The 16,146-nt window shown below is 52.4% G+C and overlaps 1 protein-coding gene across 3 annotated transcripts in view; it reads right to left on the reverse strand.

Moving 5' to 3' along the window:
- Positions 1 to 16,146, reverse strand: part of Shank2 (SH3 and multiple ankyrin repeat domains 2) — a 505,735-nt gene that overhangs the window by 395,035 nt on the left and 94,554 nt on the right. For all 3 annotated transcript variants that reach the window (XM_074050929.1, XM_074050919.1, XM_074050915.1), the window contains 3 exons: positions 12,080 to 12,283; positions 9,099 to 9,170; positions 7,770 to 7,878 (listed from right to left, as the gene is read on the reverse strand). In XM_074050929.1, the coding sequence (XP_073907030.1) occupies positions 7,770 to 7,878; positions 9,099 to 9,170; positions 12,080 to 12,283 (385 nt within the window). The remainder of the gene's footprint in view (positions 1 to 7,769; positions 7,879 to 9,098; positions 9,171 to 12,079; positions 12,284 to 16,146) is intronic.

Here is a 16,146-nt window from a genome sequence, read left to right on the forward strand (position 1 = left end):
GTAGGGATGTGAAATGGTGTCGCTGCTACCAGTTTGGCAATTTCTTAAAATACAACAGACCAGAGATGTGGTTCAAGGGGTAAAGTGCTCACCTAGCAAGCACAAGGTCCTGAGTTCAAACCCCAGTACCACCAAAAAAAAAAAAAAAAGTAACATACTCTTTCCACATACTCCAGCAATTGTGCACTGAGGATTTCCCCATGTGAGCTGAAAACATCCACGCAGAAAGCTGAGTGTTAAAGTTTACCCTAGCTTTATCCAAAAAATTGCCAAAAATTGCAGGTAACTACCGTCAGTGGTAAGAAGCGCATGGTGTGTGCAGGCGGTGGAGCTTCACTCAGCACTATGGGGAACTGAGCAGCCTGCCGAGCCACGAACAGCCATGGGAAACTCAGACACACATCAGTAAGTGTGAGGAGCCCACACACCGCACAGTTCCCACTGCGGCCCGGGTGGAGGGAGGGATGAGCAAGAGGAGCCACCGGCATGTTTAGAGCGGTGACACGCTCACACATGAAGTGGTGATGATGAATATCCAACATTGTACATTTGGCAAAATCCCATAAAATGTGAGACACCAAGTGACCCTAATGTGAGCCCTGGGGCTTGAGTTACGGCAATGAACATGTCACACCAACTGCCAGGCGTTACTTACAGGGGAGGTTGGGGCAGGGGACACAGGAACTCTCCAGAGCAGAGGTGCTGCTGAATGTGTGTGTGTGTGTGTGTGTGTGTGTGTGTGTGTGTGTGTATAAGTGTATATATTTGTGTATGTATGTATGTATGTGTATACAGTTTTGTTTTTTCTTTTTGCAGTGCTGAGAGTGGAATTCAGCACCTCTCACATACTAGGCAAGCGCTCCACCACTGACTACATCCCCACCCTGCTTGATCTTCCTGCAAACCTAAAATTGGTCCCATACCCACCCCAAGATTGGCTCCTGTGGACCCTCCTCCCAACCTGCCTCCTATACTTACTATACCTCACCTCGCTCCATCACGGGCACCCGTGTGAGACACCTGTACTCCCTCCCAAAACACGGGAGTAATAAGAAGAATCGTGAAATAGCTGAGTACTGTATTTGAGTTCTCACTTAAAAACAGTTTTCTTTTTATTAGGAACTGTACCCAGTAACCAAATGTACCCAAGCAGATTCACTGGTGGCAAAGGGATTTACTTGCTTGGCTGCCTGTGGATGGCCTCATTTGCACTGGGTGAGGTTTTGTGAACTCCCAGACTCCTCCACTTACGTTGTTGCATGCTCCAAGGGTGATCTTTCTGGAGACTGGCGTGCAGTGTTCGTTCTAAGGCTGCAGAGCCAGCCATAGACCATCAGTCATCACACACCTCACCCACCCCTTCCACTCTCCCAGCCTCGCTCTGTGTGCAGCGAACTCAAATGGCCTCCCTTCTAATTGGGCCGGGTGGGAGTGGGAAGGGGCTCCCCAGAAGCCTGGCCACAGCAACTGTGGGCAGAAAGAGGTGGCTCTCAGCATGGATGATGGACAACTTAACTATGAGGCTGCCTAGCTGACAGGCAAGGGGTGCATCGCTGCCCGGGAGCCCCATTTAGTCTGTGTTCTTACAAGCCAAGTGTGGGTGCACCATAGGGGCTCTGCAAAGCTTGGCTCCATAAAAGAATATTCTGTCTTTCTCTTCTCATCAAGACAATTAAAGTGTCGAAAGGTGTTTATTAGAGGGTCTATTATCAATGCCTCTTTTCTGGTACCCGGGGTTTTTCTCAAATTTGGAAACAGCAGTACAGAATAAAGATACAGGACTATGTTCTGTTCAGATTGTCTGTTCCACATCCTTCCCCGTTTGGCACCACCACTGTCTGATCCCAGAAGTCCTAACCAAAGCAGGAAAGCCTAATGGGGGAAGCCTTTACATTTCTATTCTACAATCTTCAAACATTCATCATCATTACTTAGTGAAATTTACATTTACAACGGGTACCAGACAGCTGCTTGTGATAATCAGCTGTTTGGTGTTAATTGATGGGTCACTCCCCTGGGATTTAATTCTCTCTCACATGATGCTAGGTCCAGAAGGGCTGCTTCCCCCCATCGTGTGGCCTGAGTGCAGCAATACTCAGGGAGGTAGCTGGTGTCCTCTCTCCATCTTCAGAAGGAAGCTGGCTTCGACGCTGCACAGAGAATGAAGCCTGGTTTGCAGCTCCATCAGCCCCTCTGTGGGTGACTCTGAAAGTCACCAAACCCAGTTGGAACCTCCAAAATGTACAGGAAGGGGACACTCAAAGGCTGTCAGAGACAAGGGAGGCAAGTGCCCATGTGGAATGAAAAGCAAGCGAGCCGCTCGGCCCGCCCACGAGGCACTGCCCACTGTTTCCCATGCAGCTTTCTCCTGGAGGAGAACTGGACTTGTGACCCCAGCCAGGGTCAAGGCCTTGTCCAGTCAATATGGGGGCTGGGAAGGCAGACCCAGAGGTGAGAGTGCCGACCCCGGGGCCAACAGAGCCCATGCTCTGCCTCCTCCCTTGCAGGTGACTGCCTTAGCACGGGCCACTGTAACAAAACACCCAAACAGGGTGGCTCTTCAACAGACTTCACTGCTCACTGCCCTAGAGGCTGAAGTCCAAGATTAAAGTGTGGCAGACTCCACATCTTGCTCAGCGACAGCACCTCTCTCTGTGTCCTCAGAGAGCAGAAGGGGCAGGGAGTCCTCTAGGGTCCTGTTTATAAGGTCTCTGATCCCACTCATACCAGCTCTGCCCTGCCACCTCTCCTAGCAACACAGGGACTGGGGGGGATGCAGCGATCAGACCTTGGCGGCACGAGCTCAGGTGCCCATGGAGGCTCCGCTGCAGGAGGTGCCCAGCTCAGGGCTGTGAGGTTGCCAGGCCCTGCACTTTGTGGGGGCAGGGTTGGTGGTTGAACTGCAGCTGTCATTGTTAAGTGCTCTTATTACTAATGGGGACAATAGTGTCAGTTTGCCTGGGATTGAGGGATGTGGGACCTTTGGTGCTAAAACAAGGGCAGCGCCTGGAAACCTGGACATGCTGGCTGCCTGGTTCAGTACCTGGAGGTGGCCCACCAGGCCCCTTCCCTCTTACGTCTCTCCTTCTGCATCCTCAACACACATAAAACAGCACAGGTGCGTGTCTACAGCTGAAGCTGAGGATGAAGAAATCACACACCCATCACTCATCTGAGGCTCACATCTCCTGTCCTGTGGGGATGAGTGTCCCACTGGTTGCCAGGAGACTGAGGTTCAGACAGATCCATCAGCCTGGTCTTCACACAGCCAGCTGCAGAGAGGCCAGGGTTGGAGGCTCTCAGGCCTGGATGCTGACCCAGGTTCTGGGGTTTAAGGCCCGTGGTCCTGCATCACCACTGCCCGGGTCTCCAGCAGTGCCGACTCCACCCCACCCCTGCCGTGCCACAGGGCTGAACATCTCAGGCAGGAGGATAAGTGGGTCCCTGACACTCCATTTTGACCGAGGTGAAGAGTGGGTGAGCAAGCGTCTGGCTCTGGCTTGTGCTGGGCATGTGCTCTCGGGCACATCCTGCCAGGTAGAGCTGGGGAAGCTGGAATTGCCCACAATTTGGTTCATTCCTGAGAACATCCATCCCTTGAGCACTTTTCTCATCTTGCTCATCGTCCTTGGTTCCCACCTTCCCCGCTCACAATCTCTCTGGATTTAGGGAATTAAATGGGAATCCTTAAGACAGGGACAGTGGGGTGGTGCTGTGGGAGGGTGCCAGGGCATGGAGTTGGCAGGTGATCTGAGACCTTTCTGCCTTCACTGTATCTTTCCCATTTTTCCTAGCCCCCAAATGTTTAGTGTAGCTTTTAAAACTGCACGCAGGTGTCTATGGCAGCTTAAATCATAACCAAACTTGACTACCTACACTGTGGTACGTCCAGACAGAGACACACATCATTCAACACTGAAAAGAACAGAGTAATCCAGCCGTAAAAGACATGGGGGAATCTTTGTTGTTGCTCTTTGCTTTGGGCTGTACTGAGGCTTACTCAGTACTCAGTACTCAGGGTTTTACACTTCCTAGGCAGGCGCTGTACCACTGGAGCCAGGCCTCCAATCCAACATGGAGGAATCTTAATGCATATTGTTAAATGAGAGAAGCCAGCATAAAACGGCTACAAACCATGTGATTCTAGCACCATGATATCCTGGAAAAGGCAGAACTACGGACACAGAAAAGACACCTGTGGTTGTCAGGGTTATAGGGGAGGAAGGGTGAACAGGTGAGCACAGGGATACTCAGGGCAGTGATACCACACTGTATGATGCTGTGAAGGCAGTCACAGAACCCTCCATGGTTGTTCAAACCCACAGGCTGTGTGACATCAACAGTGAGCCCTAAAGTAAACTAGAGGCTCTAGTGAATAGTGACGTATCACCAGCTGTGGTGAGCAGGCCTATAATCTCAGCACTCAGGAGGCTACATAGCAAGATCCTGTCTAAAAAAAAGTTATAGAGAGACTATGTATAAATATATAAAATATATATATTATATATAATATACATAGATCACGTAAGTATATAAATACATTTATGTTTTATAATATATGAATTATATAAATATATACAAATGTGTATAACATATAGTATAAAATTATATGTAAATTCTACTTGTAAATAAATAACATATTTAATATATGTTATATATGACAAAGTGTGTATAATGGTGTATAATGTATAAATAAGCATAAATTATATACATACATCTACAGGTATACAGCGGTGTCCACAGCAACATCCACTTAGTAACGACAACAAACACCACACAGCAAGATGTCAACAGGGGAAGGGAGGGGGCCGCTCCACGTGGGAACTCTGCACTTTGCAACTGACTTCCTATAAACCTCAACTAGCCTAAAAACAAAGTCTACCAGATTCAAAACACAGAGAGCATCCACTGGGGTGGGGGGAACGTTGGAAAGTCCTGATTTACCGAGGAATATTAATGACCACAAGACGAAAATCTGACGTTGAAAATTACCATGTGACAACCACCATGGGACAGCTGACACCACAACTGTTTTTAATTTTAAAATAAGAAATATTGATTTCTGCCAAGACCCAAACCAAACCAAAACAGCCCCCCACCGCTCCGCTGGAGCCTGTGAACTGGTGTGAGGCAGGGCTCAGGCCCACAAGCAGGGGCTCCTGCCCCTAGGTGTCACGCTCTGTCCGGAGGCCCCAGACCTGACTTGCTGAGGTTGCACAGGTCCCGCCTTTGCAGGAGACCCTGGAATAGCTCTCTGTCCTAGGTCGGGAGCTCGCCGTCGGGACCCATTTGGCAGGCATCGGCCAGCGGAGCAGCTGTTTCTCCCGAGCTTTGCTGTTTTCATCAGTCAGCTAGGCCAGCCTGCAGTCACAGGAACCCGCATGTCCTCGGCATTTGAGGGGCTGGGGTGCCAAAATGCACAGATGCTTCAGTTCCTCACGTGAAGTGGCGCGGGTTTACACAGAACCTACACACACCCTCCTGTATGCTCTAAATCACTCTAGATGACTTGACACCTGATACAATGCAAACGCTAGGTAAGAAGTTGTAATCTTTAGGGACAGTGACAAAGAGAATAGTCTATACATGTTTAGGGCAGACACAATTTTTTCCCAGATATTTTCAATCCCTGGTTGGTTGAATCCAAGGACATGGAACTCAGAGACATGACAGCCAAATGCATCCTAGGGAACACAGAAGACAGTCCCATGCCACCCCCCTCCCCCCGCCCTGAGCTCCAAGGTCACTTCTGCTCAGTGCTCAGGTGAGGAAGGGCTGCTTCTGTCTGTACCATTCCTTAATCACCTGCTGCTTGCTGGCTCACCACCACCATGGAGGATTTAAACTGGGTCACCAACCCAGCCCACAATTACAATGACCCAACTTTTAACTCCAGAAGGGGCAAGAGAAGCAGCCTCTGTTTCAAACAGATCAGGGTCTCTCTGTGTTTTCAGAAGCTAAGTCAAGGTCTGCTCTGGAAAGGCAGTCATTTCAAAACCATTAAGCCTGGGAGACATCAGTGCAGAGAGACCATCAGAAACCATCTCAGGACTGGCAGAGCTCATTAGAGGGCTGGCACTGAGAAGAAAAGGGCAGCCCAGAGTGCCCAGGCCCAGCCATGATGAGGCCAGCACAGGGACCCGGGCAGCTTGCCACCCAGGCCAAAAGCCAGGAGAGAGGTCAGGGAACTGGAGGCTAGAGACTCAGGCCTGGCAGCAGGTCATCTGTGAGTGAACCTTCTTCAAGTTCATGCTTGGGACCACATAGCTCCATCTACATATTTTTTTCTTGTGGTGCTGGCATTTGAACCCAGGACCTTGTGCATACTAGGCTATTTCTGTACCACTGAGCTACACTTCCCAGCCCTTCTTTCATTATTTTCTCTTAGTTTGACATGTGGTCTCACTGTGTAGCCCAGACTGGCCTTGAATTCCCAATCCTCCTGCCCCAGCCTCTCCAATACTGGGATTACAGGCATGAGCGGCCATGCCTGGCTCCACCTACTTTTCTAACTTGAGTGTCAGAGCCACATGTCACCACATCTGCCTTTGCAGAACAGGGAACCAGTGTAGAGAGAAGCAGCCAAATCCACGGGGTGCAGCAAGAGAAGAAAGGCCCAGAAAGGGCAGAGCCAGGCCCCTGAGGCTGCAGGTGGAGACTTGTCACTCCCCCCAACACACACCTCTCCAGTCCCTCCCCAGGGTGCACGGTGTGATTTTTGTCTCCTGATGTCTCGGGTGTCACAGCTGCCATCAGAAAAGATCCTTCTCCCCGCTCATGCTGCACACGGTTAAACAAGAGACCCAGAGCAAAGAGGCAACCTCGGCCCTGCACACGGTGCTCAGACGGACTGCCTGGCTGGATCAGCACATGAGGGGGCATGGCGTTTCAGGGGATGCTGGGGCTCCCACAGGTGACAAGCAAGTGCCACACTTCCCAAGACACATCCATTTCTTGTGTGCTTAGTGACTAACTGTGAGGTGTGACACAAAGTCACACAGAGGACAGCAGGTCAGGCCATCCCAGGAGGAGCAGGGAGTCTCCACTGCTGAGTCCAAGAGGAAAGCCACCCAGCGCGGAATAACTTACCTGACCGGCTGCTGTGGAGACACCCACCTGAGCAGCTCTTGGCTCCCCACAGTGCCCTCCTTCTGCCAGCCGTGCTCAGCAGGTATCCCACTGCCATGGGAGACTGTGCCCCACCTGGGGACGCACTGGGAGGCACTTTAGGTGTCCCATGTGAGGTGGGTACTAGCATCTAGGGGTCAAGCACAGCTACAGCTTCTTTCCCAGAACCACCAGAGCCAGAGCGACTTCTCCCAAGGAGGCTCTACTCGCAATGCACTCGGTGTCCAGCAGGGGGAGCAACACCCATGCGTGCACGTGTCCGCGTGTCCGCATGTCTGTCTGCAAGCATGCCAGCCCCAGGTAGTGGGGGCGATGCACACTGCCAGCGTGGGGGCTCTGCTAGGTGCCTGGGGCCAGCACACATGCATGACAGACATCTGCTCACCCACTCACTCATTCATTCAGCAATTATGCACCTACTGTGTACAGGCATCTTACTAGAAGTTGGGGCAGAAGGGGGAGTGTAAAACACTCAGGCCTTCAACCTGGGAAGTCACAGGAGTGAGGGTGTGAGGACTTCAAAGTTTGAGTGAAACCAGGTACAAGGTAAGCCCTGCATGGCTCCCACACGTAACCTGAACCATAGAGTGACTTTGCACACTTCACTCCAGTCCAGTGATGGCCCTCTGACAGGGACCCACCTCCAGTGTCCAGGTCATGGAAATTGGGGTCCAGGCCACGGTCCAGCAGCTTGGCCAGTTTCTCCACCGATCGATGCTGAGTATGGTCCATGAATTTTTTCAGATTGGTCTAGGCAGAGAAAGGTTGAACAGAAATGTCTTTATGAGAGGTGTCTTTGTGGGCCAAGGGCAAGTCCTCACTGACGTGCACTGCCTGCCTCTATGGAAGGCCACTGCCAACCCAGGAACGAGTATGGGGTTAATACACAGGCAACACCATGGTCCTGTCCCGTGTGAATGTTTCAGAAAGTCTTCACTGGTCACCACTGCTGTGCCATGGTCTGCCTCTCTCTGTCCCTCCAAAATTCATGTAATAAACCCTCGTCCCAGTTTAAAGGAACACCTCTGGGAGGCCATTAGGTCAGGAGGGTGGGGCCTGGAGAATAAGTGGAGGCCCCAGGGAGCTCCTTGCCCCTCCCCCACCAGTGAGATGATGCCATCTATGAGTTGTGCTGTGGGCCCTTCCAGACACCAAATCTGCTGGCACCTTGACCTTGGATGCCCACGGCCTCTGGAACGGTGAGAAATAGATGTGTCGTTTACAAGTTACCCAAGGGTCTTTGTGAGAGCAGCAAGAGCAGATCCCGCCTCGCTGAGAGCAATAGTTAGTCGTCCCTGCTCTGTGGAAAGGATGGGTCAGCAGAAGCACTTAAGAGTCTGCAGCTCCAGGACCCTCCCAGACTTTCTGACTCCATCCTGGGAATCGAGGCCTGGAAATCGCACTTCCAAAGAGAAACAGGGCAGCCACTCCTTCAAACAAGGCACCTTCTGGTTTGCCCAGGACCACAGGGCATGGAATCCGGGGTGAAGGGAGTCGTTCATTGCTCACAAGATTATACTGGTCAGACTCTTGACCTTGGCAGGGAGGGAGCCACTGCTTCCACTACCTCTGTTAGAGAAGTGACGGTTTCCTGCCTCCAGCAGACGCTTGGCCTGCTGCGCCGCCCCCCAACCCCACACCCCCAAACTACAAGAAGCCACAACCCCTCTGATGAGCCCAGCCATTCTCACGGGCTCAGTTCTCACCCTGCTCTATACCTGTCCCAAAACACAGAATGGGAGCAATCATGGTTTCCAACTCAGGATGCCCTTGAACCCTGCAGTCACCTGCCGCGGACTGGATTTCCACCTGAATGTCTCCTATACCATCCAGGATTAGAACAAATGCCCAGACACAAGATATCCTGAAAACCTTGACCGCTATTTACTAATGGACATTTTTCATTAAATTCACAAACACATCTTTATCTACACACAGCAGAGTGCAAATAAGAGCCGTGCCCCTTGTACCTTGGTGTGGAGCTTGGTCAGCTGCTTCTCATCCAGGTTGGACTGTTTGTACACCCGCTTCTTGTATCGAAACTGTCATGGAGACAGAAAAAGGAAGGCAAATGAGTAAATGCAAGACATGGATGACCAGAGGAAAAGTGGCCTTTTCCCTGGCTATTCACTAAAGACAGGACCTCCACAGCAAGCTTGAATGCTAAATAAACTACTCGTGTTTGTACTTGCAGAGTCCGCGGCCTCTTAAGAACCAGTTCACTGGGTGATTCTGTTCTGTACTTGTGAATCCACCGCCCTTAGTGCACCAGGCGAGGAAGTGCCTCAAACTCTGCGTTTCTCTGTGTCATCCACCTGTCAGGACCAGCAAGAGTAGCCCGGGCTGGTGAGGCCCCCACTTCCATGCACCCATCTACTGAAGACTTTGGGGCTCTTACCCCTTCCCTCAGAACAGCGGTGCCTCGTTGGAAGTTGGCAGTTGTGTCACAGACCATGTTGGCTCAGATGTAGTGATAATTCCCCAGAACAAGGCGAAGTCATGTCCTGCTTCGCGGCCCTGGTACCTTTCTGTAATGCCCCTCCCTCTCTAAGGCAACTCTGGCCCTTGTGTGAGGCTACACAAGGTTTGGGGAGGATGCTGCACGTGTGAGGGCTGGCTGCAGATTTTGAGCGGAAGCATTTGACCTAATTTCACCCCGACTGCTCACCTATTCTCTCAGTTAACTCTGGGCTGGATATTTTCCCTGCCTTGGCCTCCGTTTCCCTATCTGTCCCATGGAGACAGCATCACATCTATGGTGGCCGGAGGGTGGAATGTGAGCTTCCTGAGCAGAGCTGGGAGTGCACGCCGGTGACTTCATCCTCCCTCACGCCTCCCCTGAGACCCCCACACCCCAAGAAGCATGTTCCTAAGACAAATGAGGGTGTGGAGCAGGCAGCCATGAGCCTGGGCCAAGACTAAAGTCTGATCACATGTGGAGTCCCCCAGAGATGGCCTTGCTCTACTCCCCTCCACTCCACAAAACAGCAACTGACAGCAGACAAAATTCTCCTTGGGCTCAGACCAAAATGTGCTTTCACTTAGGTGCCAAAATAAAAAAGCCAGTTGTGAAATGAGGACACCACAGAACTCAGGCTGCATGGAGCTGCCTGAGACACGAGCTGGTCACGAACCACACCTGCCCGGCTGCCAGGGTGGAACTGGTGGGAGGAGCTCCAGGCCCAGGATGTCCACACCTGCTTCCAGATTCCTCCAGGACAGTCGCGCCCTGGGTGTCCTGTATCCTGGGACTGCTGTGAAACTCCTTCCCCTCATTCCTGCCTCTATCCATCCATCTCTGGTGCACATGTCACAGGCTCGTGTCACGTGGCTAAGGTGGAAGTCCAAAGGAGCCTGATTCAGTGGACACTTTGTCTACTTGTGAAACAACACGCAGAGCTGATATCGCACCTTGGTAGGAGAGTAAATTATCTATATTCCTAGAGTCACAAACACTGACAGCTCGTGGCTACAGAGGACATGGGTTCAGAACCACAAATCCCTTTCCTATGTTTTCTCAGTTTTCTAAGTGGCCACCCAGCAAAGAATGAGACTAAGCCCACCCCTAATGATTCAGCCCTGAGAAAGGAAAGGTGCAAGGACCAGTAATTTATGAGGATGAGAACCAGTTAGGGCAGCAACCGCAATGCCCCCAGGCGGCCAGGACACTGGGGTACTGCTTGGGGGAATGTCTCCTCTTACAGGCAGCACTACTGATGTCCCCAGTGCTACATTCCCGATTTCACTCCTGGGAGTCTGAGGCTCAGAGCAGCTGGGTGCCTCACTCAAGGCTGCACGGCTCCTAGACTGGGACCAGATCAAGAATAGACTATAGAGGTGTAGCTCAGCAGCCACAAGACCTTGGGTTTGATCCCCAGCCCCACGAGAGAGAGAGACAGACGACAGACAGACAGAAAGGCACTAACTGTGCTTATTCACTATTCCTGAACTGCCACCTCCTCCATGTGACCAAAAAAATGGGCTTTCTGTGCATGTTGGATGTGCCAGGGAAGTGTCTACGTGTAGCAAAACACCGGTGAGAGATTTTTTTCCCAATGGATGCCCATTGTACAGGTGAGCACACTGGGGCCAGAACAGCTGGGTTATTTGCCCAGAACCACACAGCTCCCAAGGGACGTCCAGCTTTCCCTCCCTGGCAACCCTGCCCCTGCTCCTCGTGTTCTGCATAAACGGACATCCATTAAGCTCAGCCTCACAGCCCTGATGAATCCAGGACCTCGCCCTGGCTCTGAATTCCTGTCCGTGACATTGCAAACTTGTCAGCTCCATGGCTGCAGACACTGTAGGACACATTGGGCGCCAGCTGCAATGCCACACTCAGCTTCTTCTTGGTGCACTGTTGTGCCCACAGTCACCTCACACCAGAGACACCCACATTTCCAGCCACTTCTATAACTCACCTAACCCACCGTGTATCTGTTGGAAGTGCTCAGGTAAATTGGGGGTGCAGTGAGCCGGGGAGAAGGCAGGACAGGATTGGGCTTTACGTCAAGGTGCTCAGGCAGCCTCACCTGGGCATGGACCAGGGAGAAGCCAGTAGCATGGAATGACTGCAGCCGCTGCAGAGCCCAGTGGTCGCTCCCTGGGCGGGAGGAGGACAAGAGGCTGTGGTCTGATAACAGCTGCATGGCCACTGGCCACCCTCCTTCCTGGCCAGCACATGGAACTGGGTTCGGGGAGTGTAACCTAGTGATGTGTGGTCTTTGTCCTCAAACTCCTGGAACACCCTGGGTGATGAAAGTATCTTTGGTATGCTATTGAGATGGCCTCTGACCCCTGACAGGGGAGGGTGAGGAGAGGGCTGGGGAGGGAGTTGATAACCTCACCTTCCAGTCCAAATAAAATTGGGAGCCTGGATAAGGGGCCGCCCTCCATGCCCACCCAGGCTGCACAGCACCATCCCTCACGCATGCACACACAGCCGAGGTACCTCTAGGGAGGGCACGCCCTGGCCCGTGGGCTGTGGGTACTCGCACAGCAGCCGCTCCTCGTCCAGGAACTTGCCGTCCCGCCCGTTGCTGGCTGGCTGGAAGAGCCCGTAGTTGAGGACGTCCTTCAGCCCCTGATTCAAAGTGCACAGGATTCGTTGCTTCGCCACCCACACTGTGGCTTCTGGATTAAAGCGAATGCACTTCTACAGAAGGGACGGAGACATGGGTCAGGGATGCTGGAGGCCACAGAGACACCCACAGGGCCAGAGGTGTGCAGGCTGCTTCCAGCCCTCCTACAAGCTGTTCTGAACACGGGACTCCATGACTGGCTGGCTGCAAAGTGAAGCCTGCTGTTGCTAGGACAGAGGCAGGTGGTGAGCACAAAACGCACGGCCCTGGCGCCTGCAGTGCTTTCCTGCTCACGGTGGCCAACGGTAGCCTCAGGGCAAGTCTGCCACCACAGCGCCTCCCACACATTTCAGTTTACACAGCACAGCTGGTGACCCCACCCCAACACACACACACCACACACGCACACCACACGCAAAGCGGCTGACTCAGTGCACCCCGGACCTGGGCACAAGTGGCGCCCACTATCTCACGCTGTTGCAGCTGGTCTGGGGACACATCAAGAATGACATCTCGAGGACAGTGGCCCATCAGAATCCCTGGGGTCCCAGGACCCTGTGAATTTCCAAACGCACGAGCGCTCAGCTCGAGCCCCTTGTGTCGGGCATGACGGCATTTGCATGTCCCCTGCACGTGTGTTAAAATCATGTCTCCTCCTGCGTCTTAAGTCATGCGTTGTTGCTTACGATACCCAATGCGGCGTGCGTGCTCCGTGAGTACTTGTCACCCTGCACTGTTGGGAACAGTGACAACAAAGGTCTGCACCTGTTCAGAGCACACGAATCTTTTCCATCTGGGCACATGGAACCGTGGGCGCAGAGGGCCACGCGTGACTTCGTTTCTACACGCAGCGCTCCCGGCATCTCAGACACGGGTGGGCGCCGTGGCTTACAAGTTCACTGACAGGAGGACGCAGGACACACGCATCGTCTCCCACGCATGCCAGCTTTGAAACCGTACACGCTGCTAACGCTCCCAGAGGAAGGCGGGAGGCAGCCATGAGAAGCGGTTTGACAGGAGATCAAATCAGTTCTGCAAGAGCTAATGCCTGGGAAAGTTAATCAGTGCCAACTGGGCCTCATACTTCACAACCGCAGCGCCTATGAAGACCGAATGACCACAGCACGGGCAGGTTCCCAGGTACCTCTGTGTGACTCATCAGTGAGCCAGGAAAAGTAAAGACTGGACCAGACCTCGTCTGACCAAGACTTGCAATTTTTGTCGAATTAAAATTATATCCTACTGTACGGCCATCAGCAGGGGTGCAAAAATTTGCCTTTCCCACCGTAAAGGCATCCAGAAAAGAATGAGGTTTGTTGACTGAATACAGGACCGGAACTTGGGTTCTGTATATAGTGGTGCACACTGCCCCCAGAGCAAGGGAGCCTGGGTAAGTTCTCATGGCTGGAAACTGACCCAGCCGCTGTCAACAATGAGGCTGGTTCTGCGGCCAGCTCCACCCTGTCACACACACACACCTATACCCTGGCCAGGGAAGGTGAAGGCCTGTGCTTGAACACTCCTGTTTGTCCCTCTCCCGAGTCAAAGGCTTCAGCCTTTGTGACTCTCAACCCTCCCCAGGCCACATGGTGGCCAGGACTCCAGCCTCTGCTCCATCCTGGGATGAGTGAGAACTTTCTGGAAATCCAGGTGTAACAAAGGAGCAATATCAGACACAGCCAGGTGGGGCTGCCTGTTCAGGAATCAACGCTGACCTCAGGTTGCAGTGACACCGCTGGCCACCCCAACTCAGGTTCCCTTAGATACTAGCATTGCAGAATGCCTGGAATCTCCCCTGCAGCCCACAGGGAACATCCTGCCAACTAGCAAGTGTGGGAGGGGCTCTGCGTCACCTCCCAGGGGACTCGCGTGCCCTTGTAAGTGACACAAAGTCTGGTGTCCACTGTCATCTGGTGGGCAGGACGGTGATGCTGAGTCGGTGCCTTTGTACTTTGGAAACCGACGCTGCACAGCAAAACAACCCGCTTCGGCACTGTCCACAACGGCCACGCCATGGAAACAACCCAGGTGCCTTGCGACTGGCAAATGGATCAAGAAATTGGGGTGTATGCACGCAGGAGTTTTACTCAGCCATAAGGAATGGTAACATGTGGCTTGAAGGTCAACGGACGCAATCGGAGGACACCATGGGAAGTGAAGTGAGCAGGATCAGAGAGACATGGCCGTGGAAGACAGGTCCAAAAGATAAACATCTACACAGAAACAAGCATGGCCACACACAAACTCATACGCAGAACATGAGTGTAACCGTGCAGCTGCTCTGTGGAACTCGGGGAAGGAAAGGAGAATGACAGAGCATCGGTAATCTCGTAAGACATGACATCTGTGAAGGTAGAGGACACAAGGATGGGCACCGAAAGCTGTTGAGAAAGGGGGTGGGGGGAAGGGGGAAGGGAGAGAAATGGATGGGGCCAAAGAGACCAAAGTAAAGTAGACTCACAGCGGGGACACACTGAGAAACCCCTCTGAACATCAACTCAAATACTAATAATGAAAGACAGAATTGTAAAGTAGGTAACGTGGGGGACTAACGGGAGGGGGAGGGTGAAGGAAGGAGATTAGTGACGATATATGGTTGATGGATTTCATGTACTTATACGAAATAGAACAAAGAAATCTCTTGCAATTGATCTAAGTGGGGCGGGGAGGGGATGGGGGGAGATGATGGGGGTGATATAACCAAGGTACAATATAAGCCAATTTGGAATTGTCACAATGAATCCCCTTGTACAACAAATATATTCTAAAAAAAAAAAATACCCTGCTTCAAAAAACAGCAAGTGTGCCCCAAGGAGAAATTTCTAGAAGGAGCGGGTGGGCCTCTACGTAGCTTGCAGGGCCACACAGATAGTGCATGTGTCCTGGTCGAATTGTGTCCCCTGAGAAGACAGTCAAGTTCCAGCCCCCTTACCCTGTGATGTGACCTACTTGAAATGGTGTCTCTGCGGACGGGATGAAGGTGAGATGAAGCAGCCTGGAGAAGGGCGGCCCTCACCCAAGACCGTGTCCTTATAGACAGGGAGATTTAGAAACAGCAGCAGGGGCCCAGGGAGGAGGCCACGGGAAGATGCAGGTGGAGCTGGACAACGCTCCTATAAGCCAAGGACCGGCAGATTCTCCTTCACGGTGTCCAGGGAAACCAGCCCTGCCGACACCTTCATCTTGGACTTCCAGCTCAGAAGTGTGAGACAAGACATCTGTAGGTTAAGCCACACAGCATGAGGTTGGTTATGGCGGCAAGGGAACCGACAAACACGTTACATCACCTGTCACTCTGTCACTGATCATGGCAGCAGAAGTGGTAGCAGCGTCTCTCCGAGACTAGAGGTCAGCCAGGAGCCCCAGCTCCTGGGGAAAGGCTTCCTTTCACACATCGTGGATGTTGGTACCCGTTCATAGCTCAGGAGCTCAGAAACCACTCTACTATCCCCCTTCACTTCTTTAGTCACCCATCACTGACTCGGCCCCACTTCCCAAGCACCTCAGTCAGGAAAACCCCAGTTCCAAGAATGGTCCTGACGCAGCACAAGTGAGCGTTACTTGAAGAATGGATAAATGCAGGAATGAGTGTGGGGAGCCACAGACACAATAAGGAGCAACGCAGCCCCAGGCCACTACTTGCAGTGGTGAAAGACACATTGCCAGCTCTCTGCTGATAGGACAGAGGTAGAAATAAACACTGAACATGATGCTCTGGAAACAGAGGAAGCAGCAGGTAGGTATGAGACACCAGAGTCACTGTCCAAGGTGTGATGGGGTGGGAATGCCAGGTGGAGGCCCCCAAATAAGGAAAGGCCGAGAGCCAAATATGGAACAGAGACACACCTGGCAGGTGGAGCTCTGAAGACCGTCTGTGCCTCACCAGGGAGACCCTTAGTGAAGAAAAGCTCTGCTGAGAAGTGGTGTGCCTCATTCG

The sequence above is a fragment of the Castor canadensis genome, chromosome 1, assembly GCF_047511655.1.
Source record: "Castor canadensis chromosome 1, mCasCan1.hap1v2, whole genome shotgun sequence".
Taxonomy (NCBI): domain Eukaryota; kingdom Metazoa; phylum Chordata; class Mammalia; order Rodentia; family Castoridae; genus Castor; species Castor canadensis.